Source organism: Trichinella spiralis (assembly GCF_000181795.1).
Source record: "Trichinella spiralis strain ISS 195 chromosome Unknown Scfld6, whole genome shotgun sequence".
NCBI lineage: Eukaryota > Metazoa > Nematoda > Enoplea > Trichinellida > Trichinellidae > Trichinella > Trichinella spiralis.
Window position 1 is genome coordinate 6005245 of NW_003526945.1, and position 22649 is coordinate 6027893.

The following is a 22649-nucleotide window of genomic DNA, read 5'->3' on the forward strand; positions in this document are numbered from 1 at the left end:
AATAATTATACATATATGCATATTTATAAAATAATGTAATTTTAGAATTGGTGAAGCAAGTTGTGGCTGTCATGTAACTGTACTTAAAGAAGATCACGCTCCTATATTTGAGCAAGAGCTATGCAATCAAGTTGTGTGTATTGGTGATTTAGTAAAATTGCAAGTAATGATCAGTGCTTCACCTGTGGCTACTGTAAGTTGGATGATAAATGAACAACCGATTGATGAAAAAAGTGGAAATGTACGGATCACTGAAAAGCCTCAGAGCGGAATTTATGTCTTAGAAATTCTAAACGCTACGACAGAACAAAATGGCTTGATTGAATGTCTTGCAAGAAATCGTGTCGGAGAAGCTAAATCTCAAGCCACTTTATCAGTTGAAACTTCTGACTTTCCACCAATGTTTAAACAAGAACTGCACGACATTCGAGCAAAGTTAGGACAACCAGTTGAATTGCAGGTGAGTTGGTGCAATATAATGTATATTTCTAAAAAACCAATATAAATTAACGTTAAGAATTAAATACGTCGTGGATTTCAAAGCGACATTATGTTTCTCTTTTAGCTAAATTTCTCATCAGATGAAGATGTTTTATTTAACTTTTATACAATTAATTGCACGTTTACTTGGACGAAATTGCATAGAATAATATGAGCAGTTCAAGCTTATTTTGTAGTGTATTTTGTTTTTTCAATAATTAAAAGCATCATCTTGTTTTGATTGTTATTCATCAGTTTTAAATATTGTTTAGGTAATTGTGGATAGTAGGCCGATATCTGTTGTTCATTGGAGTGTCAACGGTCGTGAAATTACTGGAGATGAAAACTGCAGTTTAAAGAGTGATTTGTCGAATCGACATCAGCTAAGTATTGCTCATCTCACTGAAGACTTGTGTGGTTTATGGGTCTGTAAAGCTGAGAACAGCTGTGGAAGCGCTACTTGTCAAGCATCAGTTACTGCCGCAGATTCGACTAGCAAAACCGCAGACTCAGTACCCGGTGTTCATTTTGATTCGAAATTGCCACCTGTTATCAAAAGACACGTCGGCGAGCAATTTGCAGTGGATGTTCGAGTAACTGGGGAACAGCCAGTTGGCTTTTGGAGCTTAAATGGAAAACGATTGGAAAGTTCTGAATTTGTTAGGCTTACTGAGCAACCTGGTGGGTTATTTCGTCTTGAAATTCTCACTCTTAGTGAAGAATTCTCAGGGACGTTGAGTTTCGAAGCGCAAGGATCGTCTGGACAAGTTGTCAGCATGTCTTCTGAACTTATTGTTTTGCCAGCTCCATCTGACGTCGTTGTTGTTAGCCAACTGCCGCCCAGCATAACCGCTGAAGTCGGTAGCAAAGTGCTCGTTGAATTGAACTTGGGCTCATCAGAACAGCAGCATCAGCAAGCTGAAATTACCTGGCTGTTGAATGGACAGCCCATTGCAAAGTCAGATGAAGTGCAACTTCATCATGACCAAGATCGGATTTGCTTGCAGATTGATAATATTAGTGAAAATTACGCTGGAGTGCTTACATGCCTTGTGAAGTTGGGCAATGCGACTGAAACTCTTCAGACAAACCTCGAAGTTGTTCGGACAAATCGACCTCCGGCAGAAATTTCTGGACTGTCAGATACTGAAGTCGAAGAAGGAGATACAATAGAATTCAAACTGAACATAGAAAATGCTAAATCCTTTCAAGCAGAATGGTTTCTCAATGGTACCAAACTGCTGCCTTCTGACAACGTGTTGATAGAGACAACTTTAGATGGGATTTGTACATTAAAGTTTACCAAAATACATGAAAATCAGAGTGGAGAATTAGAGTGTAGAATAAGTACTCCATCTGGATGTTTTTTTTCACGTGCTCAGTTGACAGTGAAGCCAGCGGCAAGAAAACAACAGCCAGAAATTTGTACTCAGATGAATCCATTGAGCGTATACGAAGGAGATACGTTGGAAACAAAAGTTGCATTGAATGGCCATCCAGAGCCAAGTGTAGAATGGTTTCTCAATGGGCGAAGATTGTCCACGAATGACAATGTACACATTGAAACAGGGAATGGAATGTCATCGTTGCGTGTCAAGCGTGTTGGAAAAGAAATGGCCGGTGAATTGTCTTGCGTTGCAAAAAATTTATACGGAGAAGTAACTACACGGACAACTCTGACAGTTAACCACCAAATACCGGTTGAATTCGAGCAGTATCTCTGTGATGCGTGCTGTCGTGAAGGAGATACTTTAAAATTAAAAGCGATATTATATGGTGAGCCATCACCGGACGTGTCTTGGTATATAAATGGAAAGAAGTTAGTCGAGTCGGAAAATATTCAAATTTACAAAGAGAAGCATACGTATATTGTGGTTATACACGACATTACCTGTGATTACAGTGGTGAAGTGGTCTGCAAAGCAGTCAACGAATTTGGTGAAGCGAGTTCTTCTGCAACGCTTTCAGTGATGCGTCGTGGAGTTCCACCAGATTTTCTAGAATGGATGAACAGCATCAGTGCTGCAGAGGGCGCGGAAGTAGTACACAGAGTACGTTTCAGTGGAGATCCCAAGCCAACAATTACGTGGTTCATTAACCACCAAGAAATACACAACTCTGATGAATTTTTGATTACAACGGAAGGGGACATTTGCACTTTGACGATTAAGCGTTTTTCTGCACGCATGGTTGGAGAAATCATTTGTAAAGCAGAGAATGACGCCGGAGAAGTATCATGTACTGCGCAAATGACACTCGGCACTGGCAGGTTTGTTGGTTTTAAATAATGTTGAGTATATGTGTAATGTTGAAAGTTTAGATATCTCCGTGAAGAATACAGTGAGCGCAGTGAGCTTGAAGCCGTCGCGCTCAGCACGGGCGATATTGAAGGTTCTGAAGCAGGCACCGATTTCGCTTTTAGTTTGCCAGATGAAGATATGGACGTATGCAAAGAATTTTTAATTCTTCTATTGGGTAAATTAGTGGTTGCATTTCAGGAAGATGGAAGTCGATATGAATCCTCTATGGCGCCGAAATTTATTTCCAAAATCAAGGATACCAAAGTGACAATAGGGAAGCAAGCAATTTTTGAATGCATCGTTCCTGGATCAAAAGGAATTTGTGTGAAATGGTGCGTTTTTATTTTGTAAAACACGGTGCTGTTTTTCATATTAATGTTTTTTTTTAAATTAATGAGAATGTTTATTTTACAAAATGGTTGCTTTATAAAAGCACTACAGAAATGTCGTTACTACAAATTTTGCAAGATGTTTTTCACTTTTTAATCTATTTAGGCTAAAAGATGGAAATGAAGTTGAACTTTTGGCAAGAATAAGAGTGGGAAGTCATAAAGAAGAAAATGTAATGGTCCACCGTCTTATTATTGATGATGTGAGAAGAGAAGACGCCGGTTATTATACATGTGTTGTCATGAATGAGCACGGCCAAGAAACATGTGTTGCAAAATTGGAAAGTAAGTGATTATCAGCAGTATTTATTGAATGTTTTTTTTGAATGATTTCTATGATATATTTTATTGATTGCACACCTGAATACATAATGGCGCTTATAAAAAAATTTGAAATGATTATTAGTTGAATGTTGAAACTTCAATATTTTATTAATAGTTCAGTTATGCTGTGAAGTTGATATTTATTTTATGAATTTTTAGTAGCCGAAGGAAAAGGAAGTGCAGAATTGCTGAAGCCTCCTCAGTTTATTTCATGCCTTTCCAACGTTAACGTTAAAGTTGGTGACAAAGCTTTATTTTCGTGTAAAGTAACCGGATTTCCACAGCCTGATCTCAAATGGTATAAAGACGGTGAAGTGATTGAAACTTTCGACGAGTCCACATTAGTAAAAGATGAAAAGGGTACTTACATGTTGGTGATTGACGCAGTGGAGAAAAAGCACGAAGGGGAATACATTTGTGAAGCAACGAATGTGGCTGGTCAAGTGAAAACTTGCGCTGAATTGAAAATTCAACGTAAGTAAACTTGTTTAAAAATGTTAATGCTTATCTGAAATTTTAATCATATATTTACACGCAGATAATTATGTAAATCATATAAACACGCTATAAAAATTGTTCTTCACACTTTTTTCTTGCGTATATGGTTAAAGTGAAATTAAAAAATTTTTTATATTCATGATGAACTTCAGTGACATTCAGGAGACAGAGAACATAATTTTAATGATGGCTAATATTCTTTTTTCACTAGAATACACTGTTTCGGAAACAGATGGTGAAGAATCAGTAGCTCCGCATTTTACTGTTCCGCTGTATCCTCAGACTGTCACTGAAGGATCTACAGCTGATTTATCATGTTTCGCTACTGGAAATCCAGAACCGGAAATTCATTGGTATAAAGATGAAAATGAAATTCATGAAAATGATCACTTCAAATTTACAAGCACAAAAGAAGGCGGAAAACGACTGATTGTCGATAATGTGCACATTGTTGATGAAGCAGAGTACACATGTGAAGCTGTAAATATTGCTGGAAAAGCTTCTACGAAAACGATATTGAAAGTCCAAAGTATGTTTTCATTTTATTTCGTTGTACTCTGTACGTAAAAATAAATTACTAGACAGCCGGTAATGCATTCATGTGCTTGTATTTTTAATGATTTTGAAAGTGTGTTTTAGAAATGTGCTTTATGAATGATTTCTAGCGATTTCAGAAAGTATGTGGTTATTAATTTTGAAATTTAATGATGATTGCAGAGTATGAGGAATCTGAATGTGATAAAGAGGAGACAATTCTTCCCAAATTTACCACTGACCTCCAATACCAAACAGTCCGTGAAGGAGAGCAAGCAGTTTTAACCTGTGTTGCGAAAGGCGTGCCTTCACCAGAAATTTATTGGTTTAAAAATGATGAAAGAATCCAAAACGATAGTCATTTTGAAATGCGGTCTGACAAAGATGGAACTCAAACACTCATTGTTTGCAAAGCCTATTTAGCAGACCAAGCGGAATATAAATGCGAAGCGCGAAACGTTGTAGGAAGTTCTTTCACGCAAGCAGCGTTAAAAGTGGAAAGTATGGAACATTATGATTAAACTTATTAATTAATTAATTAATTTATTTAACAGCTGTTATTTAAGTTTAAGATTTATTGTTAAAGAATTGATTTAGCAAATTTTTGCTGATAAAATTATGTGAAACTTTTAAGCAGCATGAGACCGTAATGGAGTACGGTATACAGTATCTACTAATGCTATACTGTAGATTAGATTATTTCTTCTGTTGTTTCAATTTAGAATGCTTGAAATTTATCGTTAGACCATTTTTAAGCACGAATAATTTTAAAATTGTGAATACAATTTTTGAGTCGAAATGCACAGCATTTCTAAAACTGTTTCCATATAAATGTATAATGCATTTATTTTTTAATGCAGAATGCGAAACATCTACTTATGAAGAAGAACCCGTTCCTCCTGAATTCTCAACTTCTCTGCATTATCAGAAAGTCAACGAAGGAGAGCAAGCAGTGTTGATGTGCACAGCCAAAGGACATCCCCAACCGGAAATTTATTGGTACAAAAATGATCAACAGATTCAAGAAGATGAGCATTTTCAAATCAGACGTGAGAGCGATGGTCGTCAAAGACTGATAATTGTTGAAACTGTAATTGACGACCAAGCGAAATATACTTGTGAAGCAGTTAATACAGTTGGAAAATCAACAACTCAAACTATCTTGGAAATTCAAAGTAAGCATAGCTTCTACAATATTTTGCTTGATTACTAGAATTCTATGCAGGGTGCAATTTAGCAAACGTAGTAGCATTAAGCAGGGTGTAAGCTGAGTTCTTCATCATAAACAAAATAATACTATAAGTTTTCTTTAATTTGTAGACCCTTTGCAAATAATATTATTGTTTATTTGAGAAAATGTAACTATTGTGTTTTCTTAAAATTGCTAAATATGCATTAGGATACACTGTGTCAGAACCGAGTGCAGGTGAAACTGTGGCACCAATATTTACAAAAGAATTGGAATATCAAAAAATTTCTGAAGGACAACAGGCAGTTCTTACATGCGTCGCTCATGGACAGCCAACACCAGAAATTCATTGGTATAAAGATGATGAAGAAATTAACAACAGTGAACACTTTGAAATGAAAAGCGAAAAAGATGGAACCCAAAAATTAATTGTTTCTGAAGTCAGTACTAAAGACCAAGCAGAGTACAGATGTGAAGCATGGAACACAGTGGGTAGATCATTCACACAAACTACTCTTCAAGTTGAGAGTATGCTAATTTTTTTGTTTCATGTTAAGTTACTTGGTTATATAGTTTGATAAACAGATATTACTTATTACAAAGTTATATATGTTGCGTTTATGCACGAATGTATGTATATCTGGTGTGCATATGCTTATTCATTTGTAGTGATTTTTTTCAATATTATATTATTTTAGAATATTATTATTTTACATTTATATATTTATGATGACGCATACATCATATAATATTACATTGCATAACATATTTAGAGTATATTGTTTCTGAAGTTGAAAGTGGAGAAGTTGTACCTCCGGAATTTACCATTCCTTTACAATATCAGAATATTTATGAAGGACAGCAAGCGGTGCTTGAATGTGCCCTGAAAGGTCACCCTAAGCCAGAAGTTCGTTGGTTTAAAGGTAGTGAAGAGATTTACAATGATGAGCATTTTGAAATGAAAAGTGAAGCTGATGGTACACAAAAGTTAATTCTTCTAAAAGTGAGCGCAAATGATGATGCTGTGTACAAATGCGAAGCCCGAAATGTAGCAGGAGAATCATATACGGAAGCCTCTCTTCAGGTTGAAAGTATGGCTTTGCTCTATTTAAATAAATTATAAGTTGGACAAATTACATTTTTAGTATTTAGAAAATGAATTAAAAGTTATCATTTTAGGACAAAATTTAAAGTAAATTGTTATTTTCAACATAGAATTTTATTAATACATTCTGGAAATTTTGATTATGTTACACGTCATGATTATGATTATTATGTTGTGTTATATTATTTTGTTTTATTTTATATTGCATGTAACAAATTAAGCGAGTGTAAAAGATGTAACAGATTATGTCATTGCATTGAAAAAATGCTGTCAACTAATTAATGTATTACCTCATTTTCTTTTAGGGTATACTGAGTCAGATGTTAAAAGTGAAGAGCTTTCAGCACCTGAATTTACTTCTGCTTTGGAATATCAAAAAGTTTACCAAGGACAGCAGGCTATGCTTAAATGCGTCGCCAAAGGTCAACCTACCCCTGAAATTCACTGGTACAAAGACAACGAAGAAATTCATAAAAGTGAGCAGTTTGAAATGCATACTGAAGAAGATGGTACACAAATACTCATTCTTTCGAAAGTTTCCATTGATGACGAAGCAAAATACAGATGTGAAGCTTGCAACATAGCTGGCAGTTCATACACACAAGCAACTCTTAAAGTTGAAAGTAAGCAAAACATTTATGTTAAAACTGCATTGACATTCTTTACCAAACTGTGTAACCTCAGTAGAGTTTTCTTAATATTATAAACAGCAATGAGACTGGTATGCCTATAGGACTTAAATAAATCAAACTATCATTATGTAAATGCAATTAGTGATTATTGCAAAATAAGTAAGATGCAAGATTTCGAAATATTAAAGATATTAATTACTTATAAAAATTGCAGAATACACGGAATCAGAAGTTGAAAAAGAAGAGGCTGTACCACCGGAAATCACTACAGGTTTGGAATATCAGAAAGTTTATGAAGGGCAGCAAGTCATACTGTCATGCGTTGCAAAAAGCCAGCCTTCACCTGAGGTGCACTGGTTTAAGGATGGAGAAGAGATTCAGAGTGACGAGCATTTTCAAATGAGAAGCGAGGACGATGGTACATATAAACTGATTATTTCAAACGCTGTAGTGGATGATCAAGCGGAGTACAAGTGTGAAACATGGAACATTGCCGGCAAAGCATCGACGAAAACTGTACTCGAAGTGAAAAGTAAGTTAACATTTTCTTCTACCATTTACAGACCGTATCACGTATTAAAATTCTTGATGCTGAGCTGCTGCTGTGAAATCTGAAATCGATAAAGCAAATATAATGAAATTAATTATGATGTATCGAACTGCGAAATGCCATATGTATAATAATGAATGATTTAACCAGTGTGATTTAGAAGAGGAATTACAAGTAGTGAATTTCAAAGACCATTATGAATTATTTTTTATAATCAGCTTACATAATAAATAAGAAAACTTTAGGATATCACGAATTTGAAACTGAAAGCCTTGAAGATGTGCCTCCTACGTTTACTACGACTTTGGAACATCAGCAAGTTTATGAAGGAGAACGAGTAGTATTTCAGTGTGTAGCTACTGGCCAGCCTGCACCGAAAATTAGTTGGTATAAAGACGGCGAAGAAATTTTCAATAATGAACATTTTCTAATGAAAAGCGAGGAAAATGGAACACAAACACTGATTCTTTTAAAATCATCTGTGGATGATCAAGCACAGTACACTTGCGAAGCGTGGAACGCGGCTGGAAAGTCAACAACGCAAACAACTTTGGAAGTGAAAAGTAAGTTGTATCTGTTTTGAATTCTATTTCACACAGTAAGCAGCTTAAAAATGGCAAAGTAGTATGAACTGTATAACAAGATGCATGCTGTATAATGGATTCCTTTATATATTCCAAGTTTATTAACGATTTAATTTATGCAAAAATAATTTTTAAATTATTTCTGGCTGTTTCGTATTTTGAATGCATTTTAATTTATTGAACGATAAATTACGCTTCTGTTTTTGCAAGTTATGTGCTTGACTTGATTATTCTAATTTAAATTATATTATTTTTCTTACTATTTATAAAACATAGGATATGCCGTTTCTGAAGTTGAACAAGGCGTTGTACCACCAGAATTTACAACTACGCTTGAGCATCAAAGTGTTTACGAAGGTCAGCAAGCATTGTTCACATGTGTTGCAAAAGGATATCCAGCACCTGAAATTCACTGGTTTAAAGATGGAGTAGAAATTGAAAGTGATGATCATTTTCAAATGAAAAGCGGGGAAAATGGTACTCAAATACTGATTGTCACAAAAACTTGTGTGGACGATCAGGCTGAGTACCGTTGCGAAGCATGGAACATGGGTGGAAAGTCTACAACACAAACCACCTTGAAAGTAGAAAGTGAGCATTATTGTGTTTTGTGCGGTTTTGTTTAAATTTTTTTCTAGCAATGGATTTTTACCTACATTCAGGACTTTATTTCAGTATATTATATTATATTATATTATATTTAAAAAAAGTATTTTTAGGTTTAGTGATGCAACTTTTAATTTATTTTATTAAGAATAATTCAAATATTTACTTTAAATATTCAAAAATCCAGTACTATATCCAGTGGTAATTTATTGTTTTTATTGGCAATGTGTCATAGTTTTAGTAGATTTATTAAATCATTAAATTATGATTTTTTTGAAGACTGCAGTGTGTTTTGTTTTGTTGTGTTGTACAGTGTTGTATAAGTGAATAATTTTAGAGCATTTGATATCTGAAGTTGAAGAGCAATCGCTTGTGGCACCTGAATTCATAACGAATCTGCAATATCAGAAAGTTGATGAAGGACAGCAAGCAATACTTACATGTGTTGCGAAGGGCTATCCATCACCGGAAATTCACTGGTATAAAGATGGTGAGGAAATTAAAAATGATGAGCATTTCAAAATGAAAAGCGAAGCAGATGGTACCCAAATGTTGATACTTTCAAAACCTGTAATAGAAGATCAGGCGGTGTATAGATGTGAAGCATGGAATATTGTTGGAAAAACCTCAACCCAAACAACTTTGGATATAGAACGTATGTATATACAATGTTGTTTTGCTAAATATTGCTATTTTATTGAAACAATGTTCTGTAATTTCATAAAATGAATATAGAGCTCTGTAGTTTTTTGTGTAATTGTGAGCTTATTCACAAGTGACATCATTCAGCGTTTGATAGTGCTGAACAACTACAACAGTAGATTGCATTAACTGAATTTACTCTGATGATGCTATCATGCCATCACAATAATTAAAGTAAATTGTAATGCTTTGTTAATCGTAGAATGTTTGGTTATGCCTGTTTTTGTTGTTATGCCATTTGTAGGATCTATGGTGTTAGAAGTGGAAGAAGAAAAGGTAGAGGCTCCGCAGTTTATAAGCAGTTTGAGATATGACGCAATTAGAGAAGGTGAACAAGCTGTGCTTACGTGTGTTTCAAAGGGCAGTCCTGTTCCTGAAGTTCGATGGTATAAAGATGAACAAGAAATAACAAACGACAGCCATTTTCAAATCAGAAGCGAAATGGATGGTACTCAAAAGCTGATCATAATAAAAACTGTTAAAGATGATCAAGCGGAATACAAGTGTGAAGCAGTAAATGTTGCAGGAAGATCTTCTACAAAAAGTATCTTCAAAATTCAAGGTAAACAAATTTTCGTGGTTTGGCTTATATATGGGATTTAAATTTACATTGCTTTTACTTTGAGTTTGCTTCAAAAAATTGCTGGATATGCCTGATGCAGTAACACTGCATTTTTAAATGTTAAATTATTTTCATATTTCTCAGTTGTTTTAATTGCATTCATTGTTCAAAAAATGAATCCTTTACCTTTCATATGAATAGAAGTTGAGTTTTCTGAATCTGAAGAAGAATCAGCTATCTTACCCCAATTTACTGTTCCACTGGAATATCAGAAAGTCCATGTAGGTGAGCAGGCAGTGCTTACATGTGTTGCAAAAGGACAGCCTACTCCAGAAATTCACTGGTTTAAAGATGAAGTAGAAATTTTTAATAATGAACATTTTGAAATGAAAAGTGAGGAAGATGGCACTCAGAAACTTATACTTACACACGTCAGTATTGAAGACCAAGCAAATTACAGTTGTGAAGCATTAAACGTTGCTGGCAGATCATCAACATCAGTAATATTAGAAATTGAAAGTACGTGTTTGACGATTTCTGATATATCTGTGCAACTAGAACTCTTCGTTGGCTTTATGGTCTAATGCTTTTATCTGCTTAAATTGTAGCCAAAAATGCTTTCTAACAAGCAATTAATGCAATAAGTTGTGGCAGGCATGATGCTGAGTTGAAGTTATGCTATACGCTTTTGTGTTTTATTTGTTCTATATATGTATGCTGCATTGAAGTTCCATAAATGAAACAGTTATTTTAATGAAGAAAATATATTGCTTTTTTAACATGGCTGAGCACTACAGAATATTAATATAACGTACAATTTATAAATATTTGTGTATGTGGTGATAGTATTGTAATTTTAAAATACAGAATGGAGCTCCAATGAAGCTGAATATGAACACAGAGAAAGTTTTGAACATGAGTTGGATTCTGAAAATTTGGAAGAAAGTCAACAAACCTCTGTGGACACAGCATTAGTTTTTGACAAGGAGCAGTTATATGACACTACGGCTGATAGAGTTGATGTATTCTCCACTGAAGCAAATGAAGCAAGACTTACAGAAAAGATAGCATTGGATGAAAAGACTCATATATTTGAAGAATCTCAGCATGATTTCAGCAATTTTCTTTCAGAATCGAGTTCATTTGAAAGAAGAACAGAAGTGTCAAGTATTTATTTTTAATTTATATTGCATCAAATATATTAATCAACATTTACTGCTCATTTCATTTATTAATCTGATGAATCGAACCGGCATATGAGTGCAAAAACATTTAAATGTAATAAATCAACTTGTAAATTTTAAGGGTAAACAATTCGTTGTACTGATCATTTGAATGATTTTATTTTTTTTGAAAATTTCTGCTCATTTATGCATGCATTTATTTAGAAAGTGATATAATTGAAGATCGATCCCAGAAAGGATTTGTTCCAGAATTTGTCACCGTACTTGAAATTCAAAAGGCTGCAGAAGGTGCGACAGCATCTTTCTCTTGCAAGGTTGTCGGTGAGCCAACACCAGTTGTGCGCTGGTTCAAAGATGGTAACGAAATTTTGGAAAGTGAACATTTTGAAATATCCAGCCGTTCTGATGGGACACAAACGTTGATTGTTAAATCCGTCAAGCCTGAAGATTGTGCTGTGTATTCCTGTGAAGCTGTTAATGTTTGCGGAAAATCTTCAACAACGACTACTTTGGAAATTCAGCGTAAGAAATGTTGAAGTGTTCTCTTTTTTGTAGCAATTATAGCGGTTTAATAATACACACTTTCAATACTGAATTCCATAACGCTGTATGGAGTGCATTTTTTTATCAGATATGCTTATGATGCATATATTGCAGATGCGGAAACAAGTGAAATAATATCTGAAGAAGTTTCTCCTTCCTTTATAAAAGATATTGAAAGTGTATCTACTGATGAAGGAAAATCAATTCAACTTGAATGTATAGTGGCAGGTATGCCTCTTCCTACAGTTAAGTGGTACAAAGATGGAGAAGAGATAACAGCCGAACATAATTTTATTACGTTGGAAGCTTTACCGAGTGGATTGCATCGACTCCATATTTCGAATGCTTCTTCGCTGCATGATGGTGAATATCGTTGCATTGCAAGCAATTCAAGTGGAGCTGTGTGGAGTAATGCAGTTGTTGAAGTCAGAGGTAAAATTAGCTACATATGTTGCAAGCCGTGCATTTACATGCATTTTAGCTGCCGAAGCTAAGCCAGTGTCTTTGTTGGGAATGGTTGCTCCAGAGTTCATTGAAGTTTTGAGACTTTGCGAAGCATCTGAGCATGAAGTTGGTACACTGCAATGCAAAGTGACTGGATTTCCAGCTCCTGAAGTTCGTTGGTTTAAAGATGGTGTTGAAATAACTGAAAGTGAAAAATACAAAATGTTAAAAAAAGCCGATGATGTTTACGTTTTGCAAATCAGCGATGCTATAAAGGAAGATGAAGGTGAATATCGATGTGAAGCGTCAAACGAGAAAGGTTTTGCTTGGAGTGAAGCGCCTTTGTCAGTGAAAAGTAAGCATTTATTATTCATACTTTCCTTTTTCACTCTATGTCTTTTGATATCATCTATAAGAATTTATTTAAAGTATGTAACATGGCTTTACAACGGCGTGATATTATAAATGAATTATAAAAATTATATAAAAATTTGAAAACATGAAACGACAGCTGCAACATATCAAAATCTGTTAGTAATTTTGTAATACCAAATAGCTTAACTTGTGATGCACAATAATAGTATCTCAGTATTACGTTAAATACTAATTTTGTGATGAAATTGTATGTGCCGCATGAACAGATGAATGGGCATACAATAAATTAAATTATTGAATATTTATTTAGTGAAATAGCTGGGCAAGAACGAAAGTATTAAGAAATTATATATTATGTAGAATGAAGCATAAATATTGATAATCCTGATTCTTAATTAAAAGTCTTTTATTTTAAATGTTAAGTTTTATTATAAAATGAAACACTTCTAAAATACTCATCGGGTTATTCAAGTCGAAAATTTTATTTTTATAAAAGCTTTGTTTTTTTGAATAAACAGAAGCCCTTTCTTCAATCTTCAGAATTTATTTGTTCTTTTCCTTCATGCATATAAAAATCAATAAATGCTTTTCTTTAAGTAAAGTAATAACAAAAATATGATGTTGTGTTATACTTTTTTTAATAAGAATTAAAAACTAATTATTAATGAGTTTTTGCTTCATTGAATACTTTTAATCTTTTGTCAGGCATGAATTTCAGATGCTCTGCTTTTAATGTTTTATTTTACGTTTAATAATGTATTTGATAAACTGGTGATGCATACTGAGGATAAAAATGATTTTTTATTCATCTGTTTTCAAATTGATAGCATTTTGCGGAAAATATTTTATTTTTGAAAAAGTAATTTTGACATAAAAATTTTTCTGCGAATAAGTTGGTTTAGCATCTTTCAAATATCTGGTGCCGGAAGTGATTCTGTCGAAGAGAGCTTCGGTATTATCGATAATGACTTTATTTTATATTCTTGGTAGGCTTTTTGGTTGTTCTTTCTAAACAGTGTTCATGAAGTCCAGAAATTATGAAGCATTTGCACAGTTAAATTTAATATTCGGTTATGTATAACTGAGTTTACTAAAATTTTGCATGATAAGATAATAAGATTTTGCTGTATAAAAATTATTTTTCAAATATTTAAAATAAAAAATGTGTCTTTTAGTGGCAAAAGAAATAGAATATGACGACTCAGATGAAGTAGCTCCAGACTTTGTTGAACCGCTTAAAGCTTGTGTTGTTAACAGTGGTGAAGACGTGGTTTTGCAATGCAAGGTAACTTTCAGTAATATATGTTTTATTCAGATAAGTTATCTTTCAATTCAGGTTACTGGAGTTCCTTATCCAGAAGTGATGTGGTATAAAAAGGGTGTTCCTGTTGTATGCAGTGAAAAAATTACAATCGAAACTTGCCAAGATGGAATACATAAATTGATTATTCACCAAGCGGATGAAAGCGATGTGGCTGAATATCGATGTGAAGCTAAAAATGATGCCGGAGTTGTTTGGTCTGATGCAACAGTTTGCGTTTTGAGTAACTGCCTACATACAGTTTATTTGAAGATGTAAACGTCAGCAGCTGATTTTTATTTAGCATCTGAGTATCTGGAAGAAGAAATTGAAGAAGAAATTGCACCATCGTTTGTACATGAACTTCGTGAAACTATGGTAAAGGAAGGAGAGAAGATCATGCTAACTTGCAAAGTAGAAATGATTTCAGCGTTATAATTAAAACTATATTGACATCAAAATGAGAATGATTTAGGTAGCGGGCAGTCCATTGCCAGAAGTGCATTGGTATAAAAACGGTGATATCATAAAATCGTCTGATGAAATCGAAATAGTGTCCACGAAGGATGGCACTGAGAAACTTATCATTCATCACGCTAAAGTTGAAGATCAAGGAAATTATCGTTGCGAAGCAGTAAATTTGGCAGGATATGTAAGCTCTAAAGCTCCTGTTTCTGTTTTTGGTAAGTGTAATTTGTACTGAGCAAATTGAATTTGTTACAAAACAAAAGAAACGTTTAGCTATTGAAGATGAAATGCAAATGGAAACGTTGCAAAACTTAGAATTTACACAACCTCTTCATCATCGCATATCTGATGATGACGTTCGATCTGTCATTTTTGAGGTAAACATTGATTTTAAATCTGGCATAATTTCGTACTTAAAGTTTTGTTATTCAGTGCCAAGTTGCAAGTCCATCACCAGCAACAGTTTATTGGTATAAAGATGGAGTGCCAATTGAAATGGAAGAGGCGCATTCAATAGAATCATTCCCTGACGGTTTGCAAAAGCTGATATTAAAAAATGTCACTTCAGAAATGGCCGGCCATTATACATGCAAAGTGAAAGTAAATCAAGTGGAAATAAAAACAGACGATGACCTAAAAGGTAAATAATATTAATCTGTACAATTTTATTGTTCATTTTATTAATAACCATTAGATTTATTGCGAATTATTTATTTTTATATGTTATTTATTATGTGTAATTATTTTTAAGATGCTGCTTATTGAGTAACAACTTTTAACTTCTTTCTTATCATGCTAAAAAATACTTTGAAACTGCACTATAGTATTTTTTTGTACTGATTTTCTCAATCATTCAATAATAACTTTGTAATCGGATGCTTAAAACGTGAATTCTTGCATTGTTTGAAGTTTGTTAAAGTCGGTTGCATGATTACGGATAAACGTTATTATTGAAATAAAATTAAAATCGAGTAATAACACCAGTGCAGTGATTGTTAACAGCCGCAGCTGTTTGCAACTTTAATATTTGCTTTACTGATCTGTTTGGATGCTTATTTAAAAAAAAATGCTTCTTCCATTCTTTGTAAAATCTAAAAGTGAAATATTGATGTAGTTTCTGAAGCCGCGGGATTGTTGGAATTTAGCCACGGTTTGAAGAACCAGAGTGTTAAAAAAGGCAGTACTGTTGTCATGAAATGCCAGATTAACTTGCGAAATCGCAAACAGCTACCTACAGTGCGATGGTAATTTATTCTTTTGCATCTAATTTTTCTGACATAAATATAAATTGGCAGGTATAAATCTGGGAAAGAGATCCTGGCAGACAAGCGCACAGAAATTAATTCTTTTCCTGATGGTGTATGCACACTAACTATAACCAAAACTGAAGAAGAAGACGAAGGAAACTATACGTGCATTATATCTGATGGCTCGTTATCTGTCAAAACTGAAGCTACTTTGACAGTAATTGTTGAAGGTATTTATGATAAATTGTTAATAAATAACTGGCTATTTACAAAATGTTATAGTTGAACTTTATTGTTTTTTGTTGCAATAGATAATTATTGAAAATTCATTAAATTCAGCTCAATACATTAAAAAATTCTAAAACGCTTCAGTCGCTGTTACTTTTATTTGTTCTTTACTTAATTGCACTGATTTTGGTTTTAGAAGAAAAAAAGCTTTCGATAACAAAGCCTTTAGAAGATACCGTGGTTCCATTTGGTAGAGATTTGACTTTAGAAATTGAGATTCAAGGGCAATTTGAAAGTGTCAAATGGTATGAAATTAAACGCAGAGTTTATTTGTTTCACCATATTCGCTTTTAGGTATCATGGAAATAAGGAACTTCGAAATAGTCAACGTGTAAAAATTGAAGAAACCGACTCGATTCTAAGTTTGTTTGTAAAACAAGCAGATGAAGAAAGCGCCGGAGAGTATAGCGTAGTAATACAAATGGGTCAAGAAACTGTGAAAAGCACAGCTCAAGTTTGTGTTGAACGTGAGTCACATTCAATTAGGATTGTGGATTAGTCTATTTATATGCCCTTTTGTTGTTTTCATATATTTTTGTTTTGTTCACACTTCTGAAATTTGATGAACTTTACATATGAATCTTAACTGAAATTTATGAAATTTTAGCTATTCCTCCTTTGAAAATCACTGAAGGATTAACTGATTTGACAATTCAATTAAACGATGCGCTGCAGCTTTCTGTAAAATTGACTGGTTTACCAGAAAAAGTGGAATGGTTCAAAGATGGAGTAAAGCTTAAAAACAGTCGAACATTACGCATGGAATCTCAAGATGATGGCTTATATACTTTGATTGTGCAAAATTCAAGCATTAAAGATGTAGGACGTTATGAATTCAAGGCAACAAATAAAGACGGCTCTGTCGAATCAGATGCACTGATTAAAATAAAATCTGAAAGTGATGACAAACCAAAGGATGAAGATGCAGCCCTTGCGCTTGTTAAAGGCTTGACAAATCAGAACGTTAGTGATGGAGAACCCTTTGAACTGCGTGCCAAATTCAGTCGAAAACCCAAAGAAGTCAAATGGTATGAATTTTTAGTTGAGGAAGAATTTTTTTTTATTACAAAATGCTATTTTTACTTTCAGGTATAAATCAGGGAAGCAGATTCTTCCATCTAAGAGAGTTAAGATCTCTTCTGATGGCTTAGAATTTATCCTTGAAATTACAGATGCAAAAGAAGATGATTCTGGAAAATATGAAATAGAAGCGTTCGATGACAAAGGCTCAGTTAATAGTTCAGCTGATGTAAATGTGAAAGGTGCCTTGCAATCTTAGTTGTTTTTAACATTTTAAAAATATAAGTTAACCTGCACTTTTAATTGTACTGTACTGTATTGTAATATTTAATGTTTATTAACTATTATAGGGTGTTAAAAATGTGTATGCGTCATTACAAAATTATTACTTGTTATATATTACAGGAACAGTTCCGTTGAAAATAAATGATGGATTGAAACCTGTAGAACTATTTTCGGGTGAAACAATCAGATTAGCAGTCAACATGGTAGGGTCTCCGGACTCAGTGGATTGGTCAGTTATTTATTAGTTATTGAATATGAGCACTATTTATAAAAATTTATTTAGGTTCAAAGATGGCAAAAAATTAGAAGAATCAGCAAACTGTGAATTTTCTGCCGCAAATGGAATTTATGAAATGACAATAAAAAACTGCAGCATGAATGACAAAGGCAGTTATGAATTTCAAGCTTCAAATTCTAAAGGAGATGTTTCTTCTTCGGGAATAGTCAAAATTAAAGCGCGTGATGATGAGAAACCAAAAGATGAAGACGTTGCTTTAACGCTAGTGAAGGGACTGAGCGATCAGCAAATAAATTTTGGAGATACTTTAGAACTTAAAATTAAACTTAATCGAAAGCCGCACCGATTTATATGGTATAGAATGGGTTCAGTATATTACTGTATAATTATTATTTAATAAATATGCGTTCAGGTACAAAAATGGGAAAGAAATAGAACCTTCTCCTAGAGTTAAAGTGGTAGAGAAGGAGTCTGAAGTCGGTTTGATTATCACGGATGCAACTGAAGATGACGCTGGAGCGTACAAAATTGTTGCAGAGCTTGGTTCTGCAGCCGTTGACAGTTCAGCTGACGTTGCCGTCAAAAGTGAGATTATTGTTTCATTAATCAAACTTCGTGCTTGTTACTTTTTAATACTGTTGCAGAGCTGCTTCAGCCATTGAAAATTTTGAAACCATTAAAGGACCAAAAGTGTACTGTTGGAACAAAAATTACCTTCCTTGTTGAAATTTCTGATAAACCACAGGCAATCAGATGGTAATGTCACTAGAAAATTGTATTCCGTTCTTCATAACTGAATAATTTTTGCAAATGCAGGTACAAAAATGGTAAACAAATTGCAGAGTCAAAACGTGTTGTGATGCAGTCAATGACAGATAAGTTGCACAAATTAGAAATTGATTCAGCAGAACTAGATGACGAAGGCATTTACTCTGTTGAAGTGGAAAACAAATCAGGAATGGCAAAATCTGAAGCTATGTTGAACATTCTGGACGATCACTCTCAGAAGCCGTCATTTAAAATATTGCGTGATTTAGAAAATCAAGAAGTTACTCAAGGGGAAACTGTGCTTTTTTCGGTTGAATTTTCTCAGGTTCCGAAAACCGTGTCATGGTAAGCTTATTTTATTTAATTAATAAATCGAACTGGGTTAGTTAAACATTTATGCTGCTGCTCAGTTGTGAACAGCACCTTGAAGCTTCATCGTATTTCATTGCAAAAATCTATTTTAGGTACAAACATATGGAAAAAATTTCTCCAGATGAAAAGATTAAAATTAACTTTCCTAAAAGTACTCACTGTGAGCTAGAACTTCACAATGCATCACTTGAAGATATATCAGCATATCGTGTAGAGGCCATGGATGAATATGGAAACGTGGTGTCATCTGCTGCAGAATTACATGTTCAGCGTAGGTTATCATTTCATTAAATGCACATTATTGTTTGTTTATTCATGCAATTTTAACAGTTGCAATTGTTTTATCATTTATTAAGTTTTGTTTTGTGTTCACTTGTGATATCTGCTGCATTTTGTTGAAGATATTTAAATGTTATGCTTCAATTTTATTGCATTTCATTTTTATGTTAAACATTTATATTTTAGGTAGCCCAGATGCTCTTGAAATTCTCAAAGGCTTAGAAGATATACAGATTGTACCGGGAGAAACTGCTACTTTTAAAATTCAGGTGAAAGGAAAGCCTAAATTTGTGAAATGGTGGGTACTTTGCACAGTATGTTAGATGAGATGAATAATAACATTTTTTTAGGTATAAAAACGGAAGAATTTTATCTGGAAATGATAAAGCAGTGGCAAAATCTTTGGATAATGGAAATTATATTTTAACAATAGAAGATGCTTCAGAAAATGATCAGGCAGAGTACAAATGTGTTCTTGAAAATGATTTTGGTTCTGTGGCATCTGAAGGGAAGTTAACTGTTGGAAAAATACAAAAATTAGAGAGCGATGAGATAAAAGACAAAGGATTATTGAAGTTGCTGAGAGGACTGTCAGACCACTCAGCAGATGTGGGCAGTAAAGTTGAATTTTCAGTTCAGCTTCAAGGTTTTCCTGAAAACATTAGCTGGTTTGCAAATGGTAGGCTTATTGAGCCACATTATTGCAATACTGAAATGCTGCCAAATGGCGAGATATTGTGCAAATGTTGCATACCTGCTGTCAAAATGGATGATGCGGGAATATTGAAATTTCAGGCATCAAATTCAAGTGGAACAGTGAATTCTGAATGCACGTTGAAAGTGACCGGTATATCCTTATAAACATAATTATATCTAATATATAATCCTATATAATTATATTAAGGAAATAATTATATTTTATAATAATCTAACTGCTTATTATTTTTCCCAATTAATAATTACATAACGATTGATCCCATATGTAATATGATATGATATGGTTGTAAAGTAATCACAAAAATTTTATTTCTTAATTAAGTTTAAAAGTTAATGAATTGTGATGTCTTCAGGTTATCCGCCAAAATTCCTCCGTGGTCTTACTGACAGAACTACAGCACCGAAATGTCGTATAGTATTAGAAGTTGAAATCGACCCAAAACCCAATTCCATAAAATGGTATAAAGATAATGCCATTTTAAAAAGCACATCAAAAATGGAAATGATAACTGTGGACAGTAATACTTATCAGTTGATTTTGAATGACATTGACCGTGCAGATGCTGGAAGTTACTCTGTTGAAGTTACTAATGAATTTGGTAGCGCAAAATCAACTGGAAAACTGTCTGTGTCAAGTAAGCAGAAAAATGTTCAAACAATATGTATGTTATTGCAAATAATAATTTTAATTGCTGTAGGTACAGCAGAAAAACCACTGAAGCCAAAAATAACTGATGGGCTGAAAAACGTATCTGTACTTGAAGGTGAAAATGCCGCATTTTCTGCTACAATAGAAGGGAAGCCTACGACTGTTAAATGGTAATTTCGTTTACCATTATGATGCTTTGTTTTTATAGTCTTAGTTGATGCACCATTTTGAAAATTTAATTTACTGTTTAACAGTCTTTTTAATGTTGTGCAGCTTGTTTTAAATGTTACTAAAAGATAAATTTCTTGTTATATTACAAAAATTAGTGATGTGGAAGTTCTTCAGGTATCGAAATGGAATTGAATTGAAGGCAGGACCAAACATTGAAGTGAAACAGTTGGACGACGCCACGTACAAGCTTATTTTAATTAACTGTGATAAAAGCAAAGAAGGAGTTATCAAAATAGTTGCTTCCAATGATAAAGGTTCTGATTATTCAGAAGCCCAATTGTCAGTTGAAAGTATGTGCTTGATTTTTGTTTATTGATGCTAGCTTTATTATATAAAAAAATTTAGTTCCGGTTATGAAAAAAGTTTCTGATGATGGCATTGGAGCAAAATTTGTAGTACCTTTAGAAAATATACGTGGTAACGAAAAGGAATCATTAAAATTAACATGCAAAGTAAAAGGACAGCCATTCCCAAAAATTACTTGGTAAGTTAGTATTTGATTTGTTTGATTATTTATGCAGCGAAATACTTTTTCTTAGTTAAAAATGAAATATTGTAATTTGCTTAACAACTTTAAGAATGTAGTTCAAATGAGTGCAGAAAAACAACATGGAAAATGTATCTTTAAAAAATATTACAATGTTTTAGAGCACTTTAACTTTTTATGAGGTTTAATTTGTCAAATAATGATTTCAGGTTAAAAGATGGTCAACCATTGCCAGCAGATTCAAGGATAGTGGCTGAAACAGACGTTGATGGAACGTGTACATTAAATATTTCCTGTGTGATACCAGATGATGCGGGAATGTACGCTTGTGTTGCTCAGAATCATATGGGAAAAGATCGCACTGAATGTGAAATGAAAGTTGGCGGTACAGGCATTTTCTACGTTTTATCATCTTTAGGATGTGCAGCTTTTGATTATTTAAGCTTCTTACTCAATTTAGACGGTAATGGTTACGTAGAAATTATTATTTGGGTGCATTTTGCTTTTGATATCTGAACTTTAAGTAGTGCTTTTAATGGCTGACTGAAAATGAAGTTCATTATTTTGTGCATTTTTATCTTCTTGTAGTTTAATGATCATTTTCAAGTATGCACTCAGTCAGTTTTTATGCTTAGTCACATTTACAGTTTTCATCGTTTTTTATTAATAAACTAATCTAGCCTGCATGCATTTCATATGAAATTTTTTAGAATTTAAATGCTGCTATGCAATTTAGATAGTAAAGGTTGTAATTTAATGGCCATTTCATGTAATAAGGCTTTTCCATTTAAGGTTATAGTACTTTAAACAGAAGCGTTAATTAGAGCTGTTGAAGAAAGTGATAGAGTAGTAATACGCACTATAACAGGATTTAATATAGTGTCATTTTAACCTCTAGTTTCATAACGTCATTTTTGCTAAAACAATGCATATTTGCATAATTTTTCTGGACTTTATTATTTCACAAATCAAAACAGAACACGTGTTATAATTAATCATTGCTTATGTTTGCACAGATCTTTTAAAATGCAGAACGTTGCCTTCTTCTGCTAGGAAAGGAATGTTAAAGTTAAGAAGGTATAGCAAGAAGCGTTGTTTATGAGAAGAAACACTATCTCTTACAATAAAAAATGTAACTTGTTTGACACGTGCGATCTGAATAATAGTGTAACAAGAGGCTGAGCTGTTTGCTAAGCACGATGTTGATGTCAGTGTTGTCGACTGTTTGGAAAACAGACATGTCATTGGACAGCATGTCAGGCATACAAAGCACTATTCAATGCCTGTAAGCAATTTTTT

General features: G+C 33.6%; 1 protein-coding gene across 1 annotated transcript in view; it reads left to right on the forward strand.

Annotated features, from left to right (window-relative positions):
• Tsp_09716 (putative immunoglobulin I-set domain protein) overlaps positions 1 to 21866 on the forward strand; it is a 30546-nt gene extending 8680 nt beyond the window's left edge. Inside the window, exons 19-62 of the mRNA XM_003374354.1 lie at positions 46 to 460; positions 753 to 2749; positions 2801 to 3112; positions 3276 to 3454; positions 3653 to 3967; positions 4203 to 4520; positions 4709 to 5026; positions 5386 to 5700; positions 5940 to 6202; positions 6559 to 6805; positions 7125 to 7442; positions 7666 to 7983; positions 8247 to 8564; positions 8862 to 9176; positions 9529 to 9846; positions 10096 to 10455; positions 10657 to 10974; positions 11323 to 11592; positions 11844 to 12161; positions 12297 to 12614; positions 12664 to 12981; positions 14177 to 14286; positions 14338 to 14532; positions 14777 to 14984; positions 15043 to 15146; positions 15202 to 15409; positions 16065 to 16126; positions 16356 to 16549; positions 16599 to 16771; positions 16912 to 17332; positions 17394 to 17566; positions 17730 to 17838; positions 17893 to 18201; positions 18260 to 18432; positions 18492 to 18603; positions 18664 to 18960; positions 19080 to 19258; positions 19453 to 19564; positions 19617 to 20113; positions 20337 to 20618; positions 20682 to 20802; positions 20978 to 21153; positions 21269 to 21347; positions 21560 to 21866. Of these exons, the coding sequence (XP_003374402.1) occupies positions 46 to 460; positions 753 to 2749; positions 2801 to 3112; positions 3276 to 3454; positions 3653 to 3967; positions 4203 to 4520; positions 4709 to 5026; positions 5386 to 5700; positions 5940 to 6202; positions 6559 to 6805; positions 7125 to 7442; positions 7666 to 7983; positions 8247 to 8564; positions 8862 to 9176; positions 9529 to 9846; positions 10096 to 10455; positions 10657 to 10974; positions 11323 to 11592; positions 11844 to 12161; positions 12297 to 12614; positions 12664 to 12981; positions 14177 to 14286; positions 14338 to 14532; positions 14777 to 14984; positions 15043 to 15146; positions 15202 to 15409; positions 16065 to 16126; positions 16356 to 16549; positions 16599 to 16771; positions 16912 to 17332; positions 17394 to 17566; positions 17730 to 17838; positions 17893 to 18201; positions 18260 to 18432; positions 18492 to 18603; positions 18664 to 18960; positions 19080 to 19258; positions 19453 to 19564; positions 19617 to 20113; positions 20337 to 20618; positions 20682 to 20802; positions 20978 to 21153; positions 21269 to 21347; positions 21560 to 21866 (12769 nt within the window). The remainder of the gene's footprint in view (positions 1 to 45; positions 461 to 752; positions 2750 to 2800; positions 3113 to 3275; positions 3455 to 3652; positions 3968 to 4202; positions 4521 to 4708; positions 5027 to 5385; positions 5701 to 5939; positions 6203 to 6558; positions 6806 to 7124; positions 7443 to 7665; positions 7984 to 8246; positions 8565 to 8861; positions 9177 to 9528; positions 9847 to 10095; positions 10456 to 10656; positions 10975 to 11322; positions 11593 to 11843; positions 12162 to 12296; positions 12615 to 12663; positions 12982 to 14176; positions 14287 to 14337; positions 14533 to 14776; positions 14985 to 15042; positions 15147 to 15201; positions 15410 to 16064; positions 16127 to 16355; positions 16550 to 16598; positions 16772 to 16911; positions 17333 to 17393; positions 17567 to 17729; positions 17839 to 17892; positions 18202 to 18259; positions 18433 to 18491; positions 18604 to 18663; positions 18961 to 19079; positions 19259 to 19452; positions 19565 to 19616; positions 20114 to 20336; positions 20619 to 20681; positions 20803 to 20977; positions 21154 to 21268; positions 21348 to 21559) is intronic.
• Positions 21867 to 22649: the final 783 nt, after the last annotated feature.